The sequence below is a fragment of the Acartia tonsa genome, chromosome 10, assembly GCF_053477335.1.
Source record: "Acartia tonsa isolate MP-2025a chromosome 10, ASM5347733v1, whole genome shotgun sequence".
NCBI lineage: Eukaryota > Metazoa > Arthropoda > Copepoda > Calanoida > Acartiidae > Acartia > Acartia tonsa.
Window position 1 is genome coordinate 25,457,136 of NC_137269.1, and position 20,818 is coordinate 25,477,953.

Sequence of the window (20,818 nt, forward strand, 5' to 3'; positions counted from 1 at the left end):
ATCCACCGGATTCGAATGAATACGAGATAGTAAATGATACCCAAGGTTTTAAAACAAGTGCTTTCACTCAGTGGGCTAACTTGGTAACTTTTATGAAATATGGATTGGCGGTTCAAACTAGAAGAGTCCAGGCTTTTCAAATAATAACTTTAATCTACAAAAGGGGTAATTTTGTTGAAAAAAATCGGGTATGTGTAACAATTTATCGTTTTATATAAAAAGGATAAATACCTCTTTATCCGTGCATTCAACTCCCTTGGGAATTATTTTTGTAGAGCCCAGATAGACACTCAAAGGGTTTCAGTCCAGAATATAAATAAATTTAACAGGGATTTGGCACCACAAGATTTTATTTCTGTAAATATGATTATTATTGTAACAAAATGTATATTATGTGCAACGCCACCGTTTTTTACTTATAGTCATAATAGTGGTTTTAAAACTATTTTGATTCATCTTTACAGAATTTTGCATAAAAAAATATTCAATATATTTAATAACTTTTGATTGGTTTTTATAGATATTTCATTATTTATTATTTTTATTTTAGGTATGTTCTTTTTTATCCATGAAATGCGAATGATGTTTTTGTATTTTTTCACAGAACATAAATTTTGACAATTTTTAAATCAGCATAGAATGTAAGAGGTGTAATGTTTTTGGCTCTAAAGATTATCATTTAAAACCTATTAGTGCTTCTGAGAGGGTGTGTATAAGAAAATTTGCTGGAATAAGTATAAAACATGCAGTTTTTTCGAAAGTTTCATGCTTAACTGAGCACGCGGAACACACATACACACAGAAACTCACACTCACACATACATGTAAAATTGAAACATGCATATTTATATGATTGCTCCTATCAATTAGCAATAAGTTCAGGGTTTAAGAGGTTAGATTCATCAAAAATCACTTAATTTTACAGTCAATATTCATATTTAGTTAAGTCAAATTGATATCAACTATGACAGTCATTTAGTCGAATTATAGCAATGACTTATAGTATTTTATTTAATAAAGATACATATCTAGGCTGTTGGTTGAATGTAAACTTTAAATTACAATCATTTATATTTCTTATATCAAATCATAAGAACCACATATTATTATTACGACACAAACAGCTTATGTCTACACTCTTATTAAAGACCTAATTTTTATGGCATTGCCATTGCTATAATTTGCGGAAGTTATTGCACACCTTAATATATTAAATCATCATAATACAGGAAGGAAGGAAAGGTTTTGGACGTAGGGATCAAAAGGGATACGACTATGGCCGATAAATTGGTGGACATTCCCAATACACAAAATTACCCCTTCTTTATATTAAAAATAGTAATTGAAACATTTATGTAGACACTCAACTTATTGAACCAACCAAAATTTAATAAAAGTTTCCAAAGTTAAGACAACAAAAACTTTGGGGACTAGTGTAATAAACAGCCTAATGTCCTCTCCCTTCCTGTTTTGGACGAGTTTATTCTAATTTTCACAAGAAAATTGTGTCACACGGATTTAATTCATATTTCTAATTTCTAAAATCTAGTACAGCGAACTTTATTCGTATAAACAAATTGATAGCGAACAAGAACGCCCAAGCTTTTTATTTTGAGAGGGGTAAAATGAGGGATTTCAAAAATTGAGGGGGGTAATCAGTCTTAGACTTTTATGATAGCGGAAAAATCCATAAGAAATTCAATTTATGAAAAACTGGAGAAAAAAAACCCCAGCAATTCATGCGACAATATGTAATACAAAGAAACAAAAGCCTTAGATGCAATATCATTTCTATTTGTAAACTTATTTCCACTTCCTTACTTAAATCAAATCATATTTTGTCCCCTTTCTCTTTCTCCATAAATATTTTCCCGTATGAAAAGTAATTAAATTTCGGTTAGGGAGGGTAAGTAAGTGTATGTATGTCTATGGAATTAAGACTTTGTGGTATTTGATCAATACAGCGGAAATAAAATTTTAAAAATTCATATTACCCGGTAGGAACCCTTAAATGGCTGGACTTATTGCGATACAAGTCTCTATGATTTTCGTTTCATATTTAAAACAAAAAATATGTATATGAGAAGGGCGGGGAGGTTAAAACTACAAGTAGGCAAATATATAGCTAATTTAGATTTTTTAAAATTTCTAAATGAACACCTTTAGCTGGTTTTTATTTAACTGTAAGTGTTGTATGTATATAGAGAAATTATACACATTTTTACATTGCATGAAAAAACTTATCACCTGGCGTTCTACTTTACCAAAACATAAGATTGATATATTCAAAGTTTACCGAAATGAAATTAATCGGAAACAGCTTGTAATAAAGATAGGAGACATTGGAGTAAGTTATATTGATACTTGAAGTTTTATTAACACATTCTCTTATTTGTTGGCTTACACACTTTTGCGATTTATATCAGTCCTTGATTGGATAGTAAAAACAAACCAATAATTTTAATTTTCAAATGGGGTTATTTGGTCAATCATCAATAGGAATAGTACAAGATGGGAAATTAAAAAGCAGGCAACTTTTAAGAAATCTTAAACAATGAAAACATACACAAACTAATGAAAGGGTAGCGTGGACTTTCTTAGTAGCGAAGCTACATTATAAGGATGAAGTTGTAGTTGGTCAGTTTGTTGCATGTTATTTTCAATAATGAACCAGCATTAGACCTGAGGTGAATTCTTAAAAAACTTTTTGTGAAAAATACTTCAAAATCGCATAATAAATCTACAAAAATTTAAACAAAATCATTAAGGGTTATTAACATAAGATTTTGTTTATTTTTTGTAGATTTTTTATGCGATTTTGGAGGATTTTTTACAGAAATTTTTAGCGAGCCTCACTGATTTTAGTGAGCCAGTGAGCCAAAAAGCTTTTTAAGAATCCACCTCTGGCAAATTTAAGATTTTCTTTCCACTACTTAACAAATGATGCAAAAGCTCCGCTTTAATTAACTTGATCTTTCTTGTTTAGAGTTTCAATTGTTCATTCAAAGTTTAGAAAATTCGTGTTGAGTTTTACAAAGAATTTTAGTCATGCTTTCCTTAACATTTTGTTTCAAGTAAATAGAGTAGGTGAAGGATAGAAGGATTTGGAGATTGTGAGAAAATGTTTTTTTTCAACCATCTTTCTTTGTTTTTATATTTTTTAATACCCAAACATTACTAGTCTCTTTTTAGAACAACTTCTTTTGATTTGTTTTTGTAAAAAAATTTGGGATGTTTCTACAAATGCAATCTCAATGACCACTGGGAAGATTTGAATATCCTTTTCAGTGAAGCATTGTATTTTCAGCAAATATACTTGCTGAATTGCTCAACTCCAAAACATTTTTTCATTATTTTCCTTATTCAAAAAAAAATATGGGATGTATTTTATATTACCCACTTTCCCCTTCTTTGGAGTAATCTCTTGATATAATATGTTGATAGGTAGATGGATGATTTTCAAAGTACGTTTTATAGTTAAATATGCATAGAATGCCAGGTATGTATAATTGGTATGTCTAAAAACCCGATGAATTCAATAGGGAAGTAAAAAATTTATTTTCAAACAGAGAAAAAAAGATTTAATTTCAAGTCTGCTGAATAATGTTTATTCAATCTTGTAAATAATACAATAAACTATAGATGAACGTTTAGGTGGCATTTCTAGAAAAATGATCACATTTGAGAAAAGTTAAAAGTATTTCTTGTAATATCTTGTAAACAGTTGTATCATTCCATCTATGATTCTAAAAAAATTTGGTATAAGTCAACCTCAAGTTTTAGACTATTTAGAGGAAGTATAGGTGCATTCATAATTACAACAAAAAACTTAGATAGTAATAAAAGAAAAATATGTGCTTATTAAGATAGCGTTAGCATCCTTTATTTGTACTCAACGGCATCAAATGACAAATTTCATTTGATTCAGCGTCAATGATTTTAAATGTTGTTGTATATTGTGTTTGTGTATATGCATGTTTCTACTTCAAAGAGACAAAACTATTTATGCTTTAATGAATATTCTGCCTTCTCAAGGCTCTATATCAACTAAACTACAGAGTTACAGGAATTAGAAAAGGAATAATATTTTATTTTAACAAATTTTTTTGGTTGATTGTGTTTGTGATCTTTAACTAAACTTTGGGAATTTGAAAATAATTTTATTGTAAAATTTTACAATTTAAAAAAATTATATATAAATATTAGAAATAAACATTTACTAAAAGGAGCGTTGTATAGCTTAAAGATGCTAAATAGCTTATTAAGCTTTATCTATCTATTACACAGTCTACACAAAACATATGAAAATCCGTGAAAAAAAATATGCAGCTCTTTCCCTAAATGCCTGAGTGTAAGACATGAGATATACAGACATGACTATAGAAAGATTTCTTACTTTGAATATTCCTTACCACCATCTTTAAGCTTTAAGAATTTTAATTTGGTTGGCTGCTTTCCATAGAATAATGAATATAGAATAGAAACGAAATATATCATTGAGACAACGCCTTTAGATTTTAATTCTTTAAGTAATTTAGTCTAAATGCCAATTGTATGATGCTAACTCGCCTATACAATTTGCAGGGGTGTATTATTGTTTATTTCAAACGATATAATTTAAAGTAGTTGCTAATTATTGCAGTATACTCTACCGAATAATTATCTAGAATGTTCTATGATAGCTTCGCATGGCATAAATGAAAATATTCAATTCATGAAAGTTTAGAAGATAGCAACATTAATCAAAGGGTTCATTTATTAAAAGCGAAGCTTTTATTTGATTAGGTTAGGTCCGTCGTACCGAATGTAACTGGGGAATAATTATTATGGTCCTTTAGTTTATTTTTTCTCTTCTTATATATTTAGGTAATATGAAGCTACCCCTAATTACGGAATCAAATATCGTTATACAACCATTTTTACCCAATTTAAATAAGCTTTAACTTCTGCTATGAGTGTGGTCATTCTTGTTGATTAATTCAACATAATAAATTATACATAAAAGTCTATTAATTATCATTTCATAAGTTGTCATTTAGAATTAAAAAGAAACGTCAAAGATTCGTTAATATTATAAAATCGAACGTAAAAAAGATGTTTTCATAAAAGGAAATCCTACAAAAAATATTCTTTTTATTAAAACCTATTTATGTATCTTATTTTATTTCTTAAAATACGTTAATTATCAACAAGGATACTTTTTTTTCCATAAGTACTGAAGCTTAAAAAACAGTAAACATAATAATAAATGAGGTTACTTGTAATGGGAGCGAGAACTTTACAAAGATCAGCTCAAAATTCTATAATCTGCTATTTTGGAAAAATTCAAACGACGATTTGGGATAATTTTTACTCGTTAAAGTCATTGGTCTTTAGTTGGATAGGTGAATGGACACATAGATCCTAATTATAGAGTATCAGCGCTTATTAATGTTAATTGATAATTATGAGAGAGGGCGAAAACTGATAATTTACTTTCAACGAAAGATTCCAATGAAAAAATGCACCCTTCTTCCATGTAATTTTTGCACGCGATTAGAATGATCAAAATTCAAATCATTAAATTATTCTTTTGAAATAATCCAGCAAAAATGTTAAGAACGCCGATGTGTCGATAATTTGTCACTTATTACCACATATATTTAGTGCTAACTGCAGTAATTGTAATAGTTATTTCTTTCATCGTATTATAAACAGCTTTCCGCGGATATAGAATGTACAATTATAAGATTGAAACCAGTTTATTTAGCCCCGAAGGCACGGGCTAAATTTTTTTTTTATATTCGTAGAAAGCTGGATATAATACGATGGTAGACATAGTTTTTTCGTATGGATGAGAACCGGTTCCTATCCACCGGATTCGAATGAATACGAGAAAACCCTTTCTTTTACTCAATAACTTTTTTAAATTACGATATTTTTAGCAATTTTGTGTACACACTGTTTAAATTCTCAGATGTCATCGCATATTATCAGAAACTGGTTAATTTTTTCCTATTCCTTCATTTTAAATTTTTATGCACTTAAGAATTTCGATTTTATTTTGCACTTTTGGGAATGATTTTGGCACCATCCCAGTTGAGGAGTGAGATTCTACCCCATACGAAAAAATAAACCCCCCCCCCCCGCCATCTGTCAAAATAAACCCCCCCCCCCGGCATCATTTGATTTTGTACCCCATCTTAAATTTTGGTCCCTGTAATTTTCAATGTTTAAAACAAAGCTTGGTGGTAATAAACTATGAGTTATAGGGGTAAAATATTACATATGGGGTAAGTATATAAAATATGGGGAACAAAAATCACACATGGAGGTCCAAAAATTAATATGGGGTCATTTTTTCATGATGGGGTAGCTTCAAGTGCTTATATCTTGAGAACCGTAAGAGATAGAGGCCTAGTTGCTTGACTGTGGTAACTCAGATTTACATAAGAAAGCCATTTATGCACATGGGGTGTCAAAATTTGAGATGGGGTATTTTTTTCATGATGGGGTGTCAAAATTTGATATGGGGTATTTTTTTCATGATGGGGTAGGTTTGAGTGCTTATATCTGGTGAACCGTAAGAGATAGAGGCCTAGTTGCTTGACTGTGGTAACTCAGATTTAAATAAGGAAGCCATTTATGCACATGGGGGACCAAAATATGATATGGGGTATTTTTTTCATGATGGGGGTAGTTTCAAGTGCTTATATCTTGAGAACCGTAAGAGATAGAGGCCTAGTTGCTTGACTGTGGTAACTCAGATTTACACAAGGAAGCCATTTATGCACATGGGGGACCAAAACATGATATGGGGTATTTTTTTCATGATGGGGGTAGTTTCAAGTGCTTATATCTTGAGAACCGTAAGAGATAGAGGCCTAGTTGCTTGACTGTGGTAACTCAGATTTACATAAGGAAGCCATTTGTGCACATGGGGGACCAAAACATGATATGGGGTATTTTTTTCATGATGGGGGTAGTTTCAAGTGCTTATATCTGGAGAACCGTAAGAGATAGAGGCCTAGTTGCTTGACTGTGGTAACTCAGATTTACATAAAAAAGCCATTTATGCACATGGGGGACCAAAATATGATATGGGGTATTTTTTTCATGATGGGGGTAGTTTCAAGTGCTTATATCTGGAGAACTGTAAGAGATAGAGGCCTAGTTGCTTGACTGTGGTAACTCAGATTTACATAAGGAAGCCATTTATGAACATGGGGGACCAAAATATGATATGGGGTATTTTTTTCATGATGGGGGTAGTTTCAAGTGCTTATATCTTGAGAACCGTAAGAGATAGAGGCCTAGTTGCTTGACTGTGGTAACTCAGATTTACATAAGGAAGCCATTTATGCACATGGGTGACCAAAATTTGATATGGGGTATTTTTTTCATGATGGGGGTACTTACAAGTGCTTATATCTGGAGAACCGTAAGAGATAGAGGCCTAGTTGCTTGACTGTGGTAACTCAGATTAAAGTAAGGAAGCCATTTATGCACATGGGGGTACATAAATTAATATGGGGGTCATTTTTCTATGATGGTGGGTAAAAATTGAATATAGGGGCCAATTTTTTATGATGGGGTTGGGGGTTGAAATTAGGTTAGGTTAGGTGAAGTTAGGTTAGGTTAGGTTAGGTTAGGTTAAAATGGGATGGGTTAGGTTAGGTTAAGTTTGTTAGGTTAGGTTAAGATGGGTTAGGTTAGATTAAAATGGGTTAGATTAGGTTTAGTTGGTTCATGTTAGTTTAAAATTGGTTAAGTTAGGTTAGTTTAAGATTGAGTAGCCCTGCAGAGTTAGGGTCTCCTGCACAGGTTAGGTAATATTGAGGAGCCCTGCAAGGTTAGGGCCCCCCGGGGGCCCTAACCTTGCAGGGCTCCTCAATATTACCTAACCTAACTTAACCTAATTCCCTCTCCACCATAACAAATGGCCCCTATATTCAATTTTTACCCACCATCATGAAAAAAAACAACCCTATCAAATTTTGGTACCCTATGTTCATGAAGGGATTAGGAAATATTGAGTAGCCTTGCAGAGTTAGGGTCTCCTGCACAGGTTAGGTAATATTGAGGAGCCCTGCAAGGTTAGGGCCCCCGGGGGGCCCTAACCTTGCAGGGCTCCTCAATATTACCTAACCTAACTTAACCTAATTCCCTCTCCACCATAACAAATGGCCCCTATTTTCAATTTTTACCCACCATCATGAAAAAAGAAACCCCCAACAAATTTTAGTACCCTATGTTCATTAATGGCTTCCTTATGTAAATCTGAGTTACCACAGTCAAGCAACTAGGCCTCTATCTCTTACCGTTCTCCAGATATAAGCACTTGAAACTACACCCATCATGAAAAAATACCCCATATCAAATTTTGGTCCCCCATGTACATAAATGGCATCCTTATGTAAATCTGAGTTACCACAGTCAAGCAACTAGGCCTCTATCTCTTACGGTTCTCCAGATATAAGCACTTGTAAGTACCCCCATCATGAAAAAAATACCCCATATGATATTTTGGTCCCCCATGTTCATAAATGGCTTCCTTATGTAAATCTGAGTTACCACAGTCAAGCAACTAGGCCTCTATCTCTTACGGTTCTCAAGATATAAGCACTTGAAACTACCCCCATCATGAAAAAAATACCCCACATCATATTTTGGTCCCCCATGTGCACAAATGGTTTCCTTATGTAAATCTGAGTTACCACAGTCAAGCAACTAGGCCTCTATCTCTTATGGTTCTCCAGATATAAGCACTTGAAACTACCCCCATCATGAAAAAAATACCCCATATCATATTTTGGTCCCCCATGTGCATAAATGGCTTCCTTATGTAAATCTGAGTTACCACAGTCAAGCAACTAGGCCTCTATCTCTTACGGTTCTCCAGATATAAGCACTTGAAACTACCCCCATCATGAAAAAAATACCCCATATCATATTTTGGTCCCCCATGTGCATAAATGGCTTCCTTATGTAAATCTGAGTTACCACAGTCAAGCAACTAGGCCTCTATCTCTTACGGTTCTCCAGATATAAGCACTTGAAACTACCCCCATCATGAAAAAAATACCCCATATCATGTTTTGGTCCCCCATGTGCATAAATGGCTTCCTTATGTAAATCTGAGTTACCACAGTCAAGCAACTAGGCCTCTATCTCTTACGGTTCTCCAGATATAAGCACTTGAAACTACCCCCATCATGAAAAAATGACCCCATATTAATTTTTTGATCACCATGTGTGAGTTTTAACCCCTTGCTTCAATTTTAATATCATAGCATTGGTTGCTACCCCATCTGTATTTTTCAACCAATCATCATGTTTGTTGACATCCAGAAAAATGTATATTATGTAGTTCAATAATCTGCCACTAGATGTTCCTATTTCAAACAAGCTATTGTTTTTTTTCTTCAATGGAGCCAAATTTTTATCTTAAAATATTAGGTAAAGTAAAGTATTAGAATATGTTGGTGATTTAGTATAAAAAAAGTCTTAAAAGAGAAATAAAAAAAATAAATAGAGGCATTTTCAAATTTTATTCAAAATATAGGAAAATATAGAAGAGTGAAAGGCATAGCTTCACTACAGTGGAGTATGGTAGCTTATGCTACCCTAATATAAATTCTTTCGCGCGAGGCTCACCTCGCAAACCCCTCCAGACTCTCCCCTCCCCCCTACCCAGATTTTATTTCCCCTTCTGCCCATCATTCCCCCATCTGTCAAATCAGACCCCACCTTACAATCCTGGCCCCATGTTCCTATTTAGACCCCATCCTTCATTTTTGTCCCCTGTTCAATAATTTATCCCTTCTCTGACATTATTTTGTTTCTCTTGGAGAGGTACAAAATATGAAGATGGGGATAAATTAACATGATGGGGACAAAATCATCAGATGGGGTAAAAATTTCATGATGCCGGGGGGGGGGGGGGTTTAATTTGATAGATGGCGGGGGGGGGGGGTTTATTTTTTCAGATGGGGTAGAATCTCACTCCTCAACTGGGAACTTGCCATGATTTTTTATTCTCGAATTTACTTAATTTTTAAAATTTTTAGTATAAAATTTAAGTCAATTTAGATGTACAATTAGCAAAATAGATACATTAGGATTAAAAAGAATAGTAAGATTTATTTCCAATCTTAAGTGCTTTACAGACAGACGGACAAAACGATGATTTTACACTGAATGGCAAAAAAAAACATTATGCAATTGTTATCATTTGGACCGAAATATAATTGAACGACTAAACTACCGCTATTTTGTGTAAATTAATGTAGAATATACGTGGATATTATGACAGGCGAAAAATTGTCGTCAATTTATGTTGTTAACATGGTACTCCAGTTCGTTGGATGGTGTAAAGGGGGTGGATTGGGTTATCGTCATTTTATAGCCCGCCACGAGTTTCACTTTATTAGATAACATGAAAATCTGGTGTAACATCCAAGTAATAATAAATTCATTGTTAAGTATATGTATGTAAATAGATATTGAATACTTACATAATGATGATTTGGCATGCTCTCAATATGTTGTTTCAACTAATTTTGTTTTTATTTACCCTGTTAAAAAAGTGAAAAACAAATTATCAAATTTTTTTGCAGGGTTTCGAAGTAGCGGGTTTCGTCGTAGTTTCACAGTAGCTTTTAATAGGTTATTTTAGATTAGGTTAGGTAAATGTTAATGATTGGCCGCCCACAGGGTTATGAAATAGTCCAGGTTAAAAGCCCCCCGCTAGGGCTAGAAATAGGAGAAAAGCTACTGTGAAAATACGACGAAACCCTCTACTTCGTTTTCTGTCCATAATCCAAAATATTTACAGAGTTATGTATATATGCATTTATTAAATTATGCACATATGTATATTGATATAAATAGAAAAATAAAATTATTACTAAATACATAATTATGCAAGGGGCGTTGCTACGGGAATTAATTCGTTCCTTCCCGATAATTTTCAAGAAAAATTTGCATGCCATTATAACTATTCAAGGTCTCTAGTTTAAACACATATTCATAAAAATTGCGAAATTTTGTGAATTAAATAAAGTAAATATGAAAGAGGGTATTTGTTATGCCAAATTAATTTTTGATGGTCCCGTCCTGTCTTAAACAAGCATAGCTTCCTTTCAAAGTTCATCTAAAAAAACAACAACAAAAATCTTTCCCATATATTTAAGGCCAAGGATTTTTTCTCAACATTTTAGGATTGAGGGGATGGGACATAGGACGGTTGATTTTCTGAAAACCCAATGTTTTATAATCATGTTTTCATTGTTTGATTTAATAAGTTGAGTGTCCCAACGCTTGAACTAATAGTTGTAACCTACAGAAGTTATTTTGTTTATCATCAATAGGGATGTATTGTATATCAATTTAATATATAGATCGTTGTAAAACACTCAAAATGCTAAGCTACAATATGCTAGAAACGTTCAGACGGATTAATTTCCAGAGCAGCTACGCTACTAAAAAAAAGGTTAATGTATGTTTTACCGTAAGTTTTACTTGGCTATTGCTTTATTGGCCATGAAAATTTTATCTGTGTACCTACATACCTCACTTGTATGTCAGGCCATATATTTTCTAAATGCAGGGCTACTCTACAAGTCTTTCATTTGTACATTTGCTATAATATATTTATATATATAAATGATATTTCCCATCTTTAAGTATGCCTGTCTGTCTGATAGTTTTTTATCTCTCGCTGTCTCTTAATTAATACCTTTATAAATATTCTAAGAAAAATAAACCAAAAGGCTACACTAACGAATGACGTAGTCTTTCTTGTTTTGGTTAAAGACCGGTATATCCCCATTTATCTTGACTTGTCTAGTCCGTTAGTTTTGTCCCTTTTGTTAATTTTTTTTAAATACTCACAAATTTTAGACGATTTTTTATGTGATACCTTTTGCATTTTTTTTATGTGTTACTTTCTGGATTTTTTTATGTGATACCTTTTGGTACATTTTTGTATTACCTATTCAATTTACAATTTTTAGCAAAGGACATTTAAAATTGCATAATGAGCTTTATAAAGCAATACACTAAACACTGACAGAGAGAGAAAGAGAATAGAGAGTGAGAGAGAGAGAGAGAGAGAGTGTCTCAACCATGACACTTTGGTTGAGCTTGGACTTCCGAATTAGCGGGAAGTTCACGAGATCAGTTGGCGAACATACAAAACCCCCAATACCAGGAACCATCAAGTTTCAACAGCAGGTTTGAATATAGATTTATTGATGAAATTATTTCAAAAGACCTGAAATTACAAGATCAATTAATAAACAGAATAAAATAATATTCGTTATCTTAAAACTTTGAGCACTAAAAAAAATCTTTTTCTTTTCTTATGGTTAAAGAATCTTTGGAAACTTTGGCTTTAAAGGAAAATCATTTGGTTTAATAAATCATTGTTAAATGCAACAATAAGGCACATAAAAATTACTAAAACATATATTAATCATAATTAAGTTTCACGCTTAGCTGGCTAAAGCCTTTTTAAAACTACATATAATCGTCCTATACACCATACTTCTTAATCAAATTAACAAATTCTACCTGAAGCTCTTATGGTTTCAAATCCCTGATATACTAGGGTAGTTCACACTCAATGAGACCAATGATAGGCCCAATTTTGTTCTCCGCAATCTTCACACTCTCATATCTCATTCAAAAGTAAAGAACGTGCGCTTCAAAATAAACAAACACTCTATGCCGCGCCACATTATGAAAGGAAAGCCCTAAAAGACGACATTTGCGCTTTGTTTTTGGTTTAATGATAAGGAATTTAATTTCGAACTTGATAAACACAAAGCTTCCTCGAAAAGAGGTTAAGACACACCCCCCGTTTGAAAGTCAAATTAACTTCCTTAACGAGATTCAAGGTTTTTTTCGCGCTGAGCACTAGCAACATTTCTCACTAAACTCAACTCACCATAATCACATGAGAATGGCCACATCCCGAAAACGTGACAATTTTGCTCCTAACTAAATGAAACCCCGTGAATGCATACACAATATTATACTCCTCACTAGGACTCATAATACCTCACATTTTAGGATAGAAGGATGGGGATTGGTTTGTACCATACAATATTCCATGCACATGACAATCACAAGATCACATACACAATCCTAAAATAGATAATCCTATTAATCATGATGTTGTAAATATAACAACTATACTAAATAATAATCATTTCATAATCAATAGGCAATAAATCATTATTAATAAATCAATAAGTACCTACGAAATCAGGTTGAAATGTAAATGTAAACAATAATGTAAAAATAAAACGAAATAAATCTTAGACAAGAAATTTAAGATTTATAGGTACTTAAAACTAATTTGTTAAGCATCAAAAAGAGTAGTAAGAAAAAATTTTTCAAAATCCTTGGGCAGAAAGTTTTTCAAACCTAATGAATAAGAACTGTAATATCTTAATCAACAAATAAAACTTTTTAATACTTAAAGAATAGCAAAATAATATCTTCGTTAGAATTTTCATTGAAATTATGAAAAAATACCAATTTTTCTTTGTAAAAAAAATATGAGACTTTAAATATGAATTTTCAATCATTCCTTGATCTAAATAAAAATGTTTTACTTGATTGAAATTCATATATAATTTTTAAAAAAAAATTTGCTAAAAAAAAATACTTGATTTTTTTCTTAGAATAAATATCGAATCACGCAACCTCGACACATTTATTCCTTTTTGTTAAACTTTTCAGGTAAGTTTTAAAATGAATTGTACCTTTGAAAAAAAATTAAACTCAATAAAATTAAATTTGAGCATATGAAATAGAAGAATATTTAATCGCATTTCATTTGATTCTTATTTTAGGCATAAAAATAGGCATATGAAAAATGTGGCTTTTTACTAAAAAAAATCTCAATTTCCATAAAATAAGAATCAATTATTAATCATAATTTTTAACAACTGCCTGACTGATACAGCATGTTCTTCTAGGGGAGATCTATCTGTCAGTCTGAACAAGACTCTTGCCGTCTTTCTTCCATCCTCAATCCTCGTCACTCGGCCCATCCTCAAACATCTCATCAGCGGATTGGTACTCGTAACCAGAACTACATCTCCATCAGCTAGTGGCTCTGCCATCTCATCCTTCCACTTGGACATCCGTAATATCTTCGGTAGGATCTCCTGGCGGTAGGCAGTCCAAAACTGGGCAGATAAATCTTCCAACAACTTCAACCTGGAGGAAATTTGGTCCTCCGGTTTCATCGCCACATTGCACAACGGCTGGCGGTCAACATTTCCCAGCAGCTGGCCAGGGGTAATTAGCCGCCAATTCTCCACGTCGTTCGCAGCTTCAATCGTCAGTGGTCTGCTATTCATAATTTTACTGACCTCCGCCAACAGCACCAGGAGCTCGTTGAAATTAACAGAACTATTCACCAACTTCTTGGACAGCAATCTCTTGGTTAATCCCACCATTTTCTCAGCCTGCCCAATATAATGGTGGGCTCGGGCCGGGATCTGAGACCAAGAAAACTCTACCTGGCTGCCCAACCTCTGCTCTAAAACCTTGCGAGCACCGGATAATTGTGTGCCCATGTCGCTTACTATGATCTTCGGCAAACAATGAACAGCTTCCAACTTGCGCAGGGACAACAGGATACTGCTGGTATCATACTTTTCCAAGGCATCTAACCACAACGCCCCTGAGAATCTGCAGACCACCACGAACACCCACACCTTCTTCGTTGCTGTCTGACTCCTCGTTTTGGCGGCAGCTCTCCTCGTAACCAGCGGACCCATCAGGTCGACTTGCACAGCTTCAAAAGGCCTGCTCGGGACCAACTTGTCAGGTAACACCTCCTTCATGGTAGCACGACATTCCTTAGCCCTCTCAACACTGCAGGGCCAACATTTCTTCACTTCCATGATGGCCAACCTCCTTGCCTTCACAATCCAGCACCAACGGCGGCTCTCAGCTAAAGTTCCACGGACACCAGAGTGAAGCTCAACATGCGCTTCTCTCATAAAAACAGCAGCTAACCAATTACCAGGCTCCAAAATTATTAAACCTGGCATGTCTTCAAATATCATTTTACGGCCGCCAGTCATGGCGTCAATGACTGGCTGTCCTCGACCAACCATTTTAAGAATCCTCATCTCCCTGGTCACATAATTTCCACCGGGACCAACGACAGGCCAGGTCAATGATACTTCATGCACTAATGGATTTAATGACGCATAATTGCCTTTAGCGTCATTTATCCACTCATCCTCTTGGCTTCGTGACACAATGAAAAGTTCCGCCGCCGCCATAAAATTGTACAAAGACGGCTTGTACACAGCATCTGCGGCTGCTACATGACTACCAGCGGCTGTAGCCTTACCTTCTTGTCTGCTCTTTAGCTTCTTCAACCAGGTGTTCGCAACTTGCAGGACAGCTGCCATAATACGTTTGGCCTGTCCAAATGACCTCCTGTGCTTAAACCTAAAGACATCTTCAGCGGCTTCTCCGGCAACTTTCATTGAACATAACTTAACCATTTTGGTATTCAACTCCTCAGGGGGTAAAACCTGCTTGACTTCTTCGGCAGTTTTCACCGGCCACGCACTTTCATCCTGGCGCAACCATTCTGGGCCCAATCTGTACCTGGAACCTGGTCCCAAATCTGATACTTTGCAGGTGCTTCTGGTGCCCAAATCTGCAACGTTTTGCGTCCCCGGGACCCACCTCCAGTCATCCTTGTTGGTCGCAGATTGAATTTCTCCAATACGATGAGAATTAAATGTGTTCAACATAGCACTGTTGGAAACTATTTGTGATAAAACACACGATGAATCAGTAAAATACATCACTCTAATAATATCAAAGGGCAGGGCATCTCTGACGGACTTTGCCAACCTTGTGGACATCTGGCACCCCATCAACTCAAGGCGTGGAATTGACTCACACTTGACCGGCGCAACTCTTGACTTAGTGGCTAGCAGAAACGTTTCAAATCCTTGTCTAGTTGGCCACCTCAAATATGCATTGGATGCATAAGCCTCTGATGACCCATCCGAAAACATCATCAAGGATGGAAGGCCAGTTGGTTCATCCGGAACCACACAACGGTCAAACTCCAATTTAGCGACCTCAGCTCTGTCCTCCAGCGACTGAACAAGTTCATCCCGTAGACTTTTTGGAATGAAATCTTGCCAGCCCAAATTCAGCAAACAGGTTTTCCGCAGGACAAGTTTAATTCTCAACAGAATAGGGCTGCAAAGCCCGATCGGGTCGAAGGTTTGGGCGGCGAACCTGTGGACCATCTTCTTCGTCAGATTCTCGTCCAAGGCGTCCTGGAGGTTGTACAAATCAGCATCCTCTTTCACCTTCCTTCCCTTGACTTTACCATCTTGGTTGACTCTTGTGGCAATGGACAACACATCGGTGGCTGGCTTCCATATCAGCCCGAGAACCTTGGTATGCTGGCAATCATCTCCAGAATAAATGACTTGTTTGAAGGAAAAACTACCTTTGCCGATAATCCTGTCGGCCTCTTTCATCATCTCCTTGGCTTCTGGCTTCGATCCTGCTCCCGAAATAACGTCGTCTATGAAGCTGTGCTTCTCAAGCTTGACTGCAACTGGAATCTGAGGTAACTTGAACTCCTCATCAGGGTAGGTAGGTATTTGTGGCTCCTTCCATAATTCAGGTTTGGCAACAATTTCACTACCGTTTATTTGTCCCTCTCCATACATCTCCTTGACCTCTGCTTCACTCTTTCCGCCGAACAGGCGGGACGTCAACTTCAGGGCTGTAACTGCCAAATTTCCCGCAGCTAACTCGCCGAAATTTACAACTTTGGTCAGGTAAATTTCAAGTGGACCATCTGGCGTCGGGGAAAATAAAACTCTCTTCATCTGGCTGTCGAACTCTGTGGCCAGGATGGAGTTATAAAACTTGGAGATATCCGCGGTTATACCAACCTTGTAACCGCGGAAAAGCATCAAATGATAAAATATCTTCTGCATTGGCGGCGGGCCTCCCAGCATTATGTTATTAAAACTGGTACCCTTGAACGTCAGAGAACTATTTGCACACAAACGCATGGGTGTGGAACTTGAATCCTCCTTGAAAGCAACCACTATTGATGAACAAGACTTAGGTCCTTCATACTGCAATTCTTCAGGCGTGGCTTTTTTAAAAACGCCTCTTCTTATGGCGTCGTTGAATACCTCCACATACATTCCATAGGTACCTTCCTTGACCATCCTGGCACGATCCTTTTCAGCAATTTTGCGGGCTAAACTCTCATTGTAGGGTAAAGTGTGAGGATCTTCAATATAAGCATATTGACCTGTCCACTTGTTGGACTGCAAGTCTAGTGTTAAACCTGCCTCAATTATCCTCTGCCTCTCACGCTGGTCCCAGGTAGTGCCGTCGGCCATAGCCTTGCACTCTTGACAAGCAGTACATCCTGGACAAAGTGCCTGCGGCTGTATGCCAAACGATTCAGACGTCAGAAAGTCTGGCAAAGTGCCTCCACTGACACTGACAGCCTTATAAGCCGACTTTTGATCTCCAGCTCCACCATCAGCACTCGTACAGATAAAACCACTACCAAAAATGGTTCGCCACAACATAGACTGGCCCACTTTCTGGTAGGTTGAAGGAAACACGTCAGGATGTGTATTTCCAATGATGATATCTAAGCCTCCACTAATATATGTAAACCTTTCTGGCGGCATTTTAAATATCTCGGCGGCAGTTTCGGGGTGGACCGAGCGCATCTCGTTGGCCCCGCCGAGGGTAGGCATGACAGCTGCCTCAAACTCCCTCAGATTGCCGTCCCTATCCTTCAAATAAAACACAACATTGCGGCAGGAAGACTCACTGCCATCAGCTACAGAAATAGTTGTATATCTGCCAGTAGATTTCAGCTTCAACTTGTTGGATAACTTCTCAGACACAAGTGGCAAATTTGCCCCGGAGTCAAACATTACCGTGGCGTGGCAGGTGCCGCCGCCAGGTGCTACAACAGGAACTAACTGCAGTAAGAAAGTACAGGGGCTGGGTGCAGAACTTGACTTGTAAACTGTATTCACACCAGCACTAGCCTCATGGAGTAACCTGGAATGGTATCTGTCGCAATTATTGGTACCACAAACACCAAGCTTATCAGACTTATTACACTTGTCAGCAGTATGGCCGTCACACAAGCAGAGTTCACATAACTTCTTCTGCTGGACAACTTTCTTCCGGTCAACCACATCCATCTTCTTAAACGTGAGGCAACGGAAAATCGGGTGCTTCTCCTTGCAGCTCTCCACAGGACATGCACTGTTCCACTTGGAAGCCTTGTCCTTCCCAGCCTTTCCATTCTTATTGTCGCTGCGGCCAGATACTTGCGCGGCGGCAGCTCTGTCACGATTTCTCTTGCCGGCGCCATTGTCATAGGACATATCACCAGCCAACATGGCACCCCTGGTCCTCTCCAGCAGTTCAACAATCTTCGGGATGTTGGGTTGGTTCATGCTACCTAGCTCCATCATAATTTTGTCTCTCAAATTTTCAGGGCACTTGTCTTTAAAAATATGAATGAGAGTTAGGTGGTTGTAATCCTTAGCTGCAGAACCAACGATGGCTTCTACCTCCTGCATCATGCTCTTGAAGGTAGCAATTGCGCTAACCACGTCCACAGGTTTATCCACAGGTTTCATCTTGTTCAACTTAGTTAAAATCCTCATGAACCGGCGAGTGTTTGATAAAAACATCTGGTCAAGAAACGCCCATTGTTCATTGTGATCTCTAATCGCTGACACTTGCTTGCGTAGTTCCGGGTTGGTTATCACCTTCTCCATACACAACATCAGACTTAACCTCTGGTCAGCAAATCCATAACCAGAGCATAGATCCTTAAAGACCTGTTTAAAGTTTGGGTAATCCGTGTCAGTACCATCGAACGACGGCAACAAACTGTTGTCCCAGCGCCCATACTGCGGGTTGGAACTCCGAATATCCACAGCCGACATACTTCTGGAGAGCATGGCAGGTGTCCCACTCTCATCCAGGTTAGATGAACGACGTTCCATCTCTCTAAGCCTTCGGTACATATCACGTACTTCTTGGCGCAACTCCACGGAAATTTTAAGCACTCCCATGTCCATCTTCACCTTCTCAATGACGTCGAGGTTCCTGGCGACAGTGCTTGACCTCGCGTCATCTGAATCATTGTCAAGCCAGTACAGAATTTTTGTACACTGCTCCAACGACGCATAAACTTTATCTGCAACAGTTTTCTGCTCACTAGCCTCATCCAAATCACGCTTAAACTCGCGCAGCTCACTAGTCTCCACGGCAGGTTTTAGACTTTTTATTAGGTCAGATTGGTCCTTGACCTCACTAAAAATGTCACGAATTGATTTTACATTCACATTTTCACATGAACTAAAACTTTGGCAGGCTTTTAGATTGTCATAAAACAATTTTAACTGTTCATCAAAAACTTCTAGCCTTTCACTGCCAATAGCGATTGCTCGCTCAATTTTCTGCTTTTTGGTTAGTGGCATATTGATTCACTAGGTACTTATTTCACAGAAAAATTGTCACAGTTTATTGCATCAATAAATCACTAGATGCTATTGATCTCTTGATGAATGCTAACGCCTATTCATCAGATATTTTGAAATTGTCTCAACCATGACACTTTGGTTGAGCTTGGACTTCCGAATTAGCGGGAAGTTCACGAGATCAGTTGGCGAACATACAAAACCCCCAATACCAGGAACCATCAAGTTTCAACAGCAGGTTTGAATATAGATTTATTGATGAAATTATTTCAAAAGACCTGAAATTACAAGATCAATTAATAAACAGAATAAAATAATATTCGTTATCTTAAAACTTTGAGCACTAAAAAAAATCTTTTTCTTTTCTTATGGTTAAAGAATCTTTGGAAACTTTGGCTTTAAAGGAAAATCATTTGGTTTAATAAATCATTGTTAAATGCAACAATAAGGCACATAAAAATTACTAAAACATATATTAATCATAATTAAGTTTCACGCTTAGCTGGCTAAAGCCTTTTTAAAACTACATATAATCGTCCTATACACCATACTTCTTAATCAAATTAACAAATTCTACCTGAAGCTCTTATGGTTTCAAATCCCTGATATACTAGGGTAGTTCACACTCAATGAGACCAATGATAGGCCCAATTTTGTTCTCCGCAATCTTCACACTCTCATATCTCATTCAAAAGTAAAGAACGTGCGCTTCAAAATAAACAAACACTCTATGCCGCGCCACATTATGAAAGGAAAGCCCTAAAAGACGACATTTGCGCTTTGTTTTTGGTTTAATGATAAGGAATTTAATTTCGAACTTGATAAACACAAAGCTTCCTCGAAAAGAGGTTAAGACAGAGAGAGAGAGAGAGAGAGAGAGAGAGAGAGAGAGAGAGAGAGAGAGAGAGAGAGAGAGAGAGAGAGAGAGAGAGAGAGAGAGAGAGAGAGAGAGAGAGAGAGAGAGAGAGAGAGAGAGAGAGAGAGAGGGAGAGTTTCTACAGTGACTTGTAGGGTAGCTTTGCTACTAAAAAATGATATCAGATTCCCTTTATTAAGTTTCTTTTGTTTTATAAATTTTTTCCTAGGACTAAACTAAAATGGACTTGTCACAATTTCAATCTTGTCAGAGAAAAAGGGAACGTTGGACTGTAATTTATATTTGTACCCAAAGTTTTATATTTCCACAGTCGTTAGCTTATAAACATTGGGGACTTTTATCAAATCTTTTATGGTTGATACATACTAGCATTGTTCAAACTATTCCACCAATTATTTTATTCTGAAGGTTT

The 20,818-nt window shown here is 36.3% G+C and overlaps 2 protein-coding genes across 2 annotated transcripts in view; one reads left to right on the forward strand and one right to left on the reverse strand.

Annotated features, from left to right (window-relative positions):
* The window catches only part of LOC145329699 (uncharacterized), a 94,179-nt gene that overhangs the window by 6,529 nt on the left and 66,832 nt on the right, over nt 1–20,818 (forward strand). The gene's annotated exons all lie outside the window — the stretch shown is intronic.
* LOC145330347 (uncharacterized) lies at nt 11,307–20,386 on the reverse strand. The gene is made up of 3 exons (XM_080174980.1): nt 20,107–20,386; nt 18,917–19,807; nt 11,307–11,320 (listed from the first exon to the last, which is right to left on the reverse strand). The coding sequence occupies exons 2-3, from the start codon at nt 19,527–19,529 to the stop codon at nt 11,307–11,309; spliced, it is 627 nt and encodes a 208-aa protein (XP_080031106.1). The 5' UTR covers nt 19,530–19,807; nt 20,107–20,386.

What these genes read in the sequence shown, in the direction of transcription:
- LOC145330347 (XM_080174980.1), bottom strand. Translation starts at nt 19,529, where the DNA reads ATGCCACTAACCAAAAAGCAGAAAATTGAGCGAGCAATCGCTATTGGC.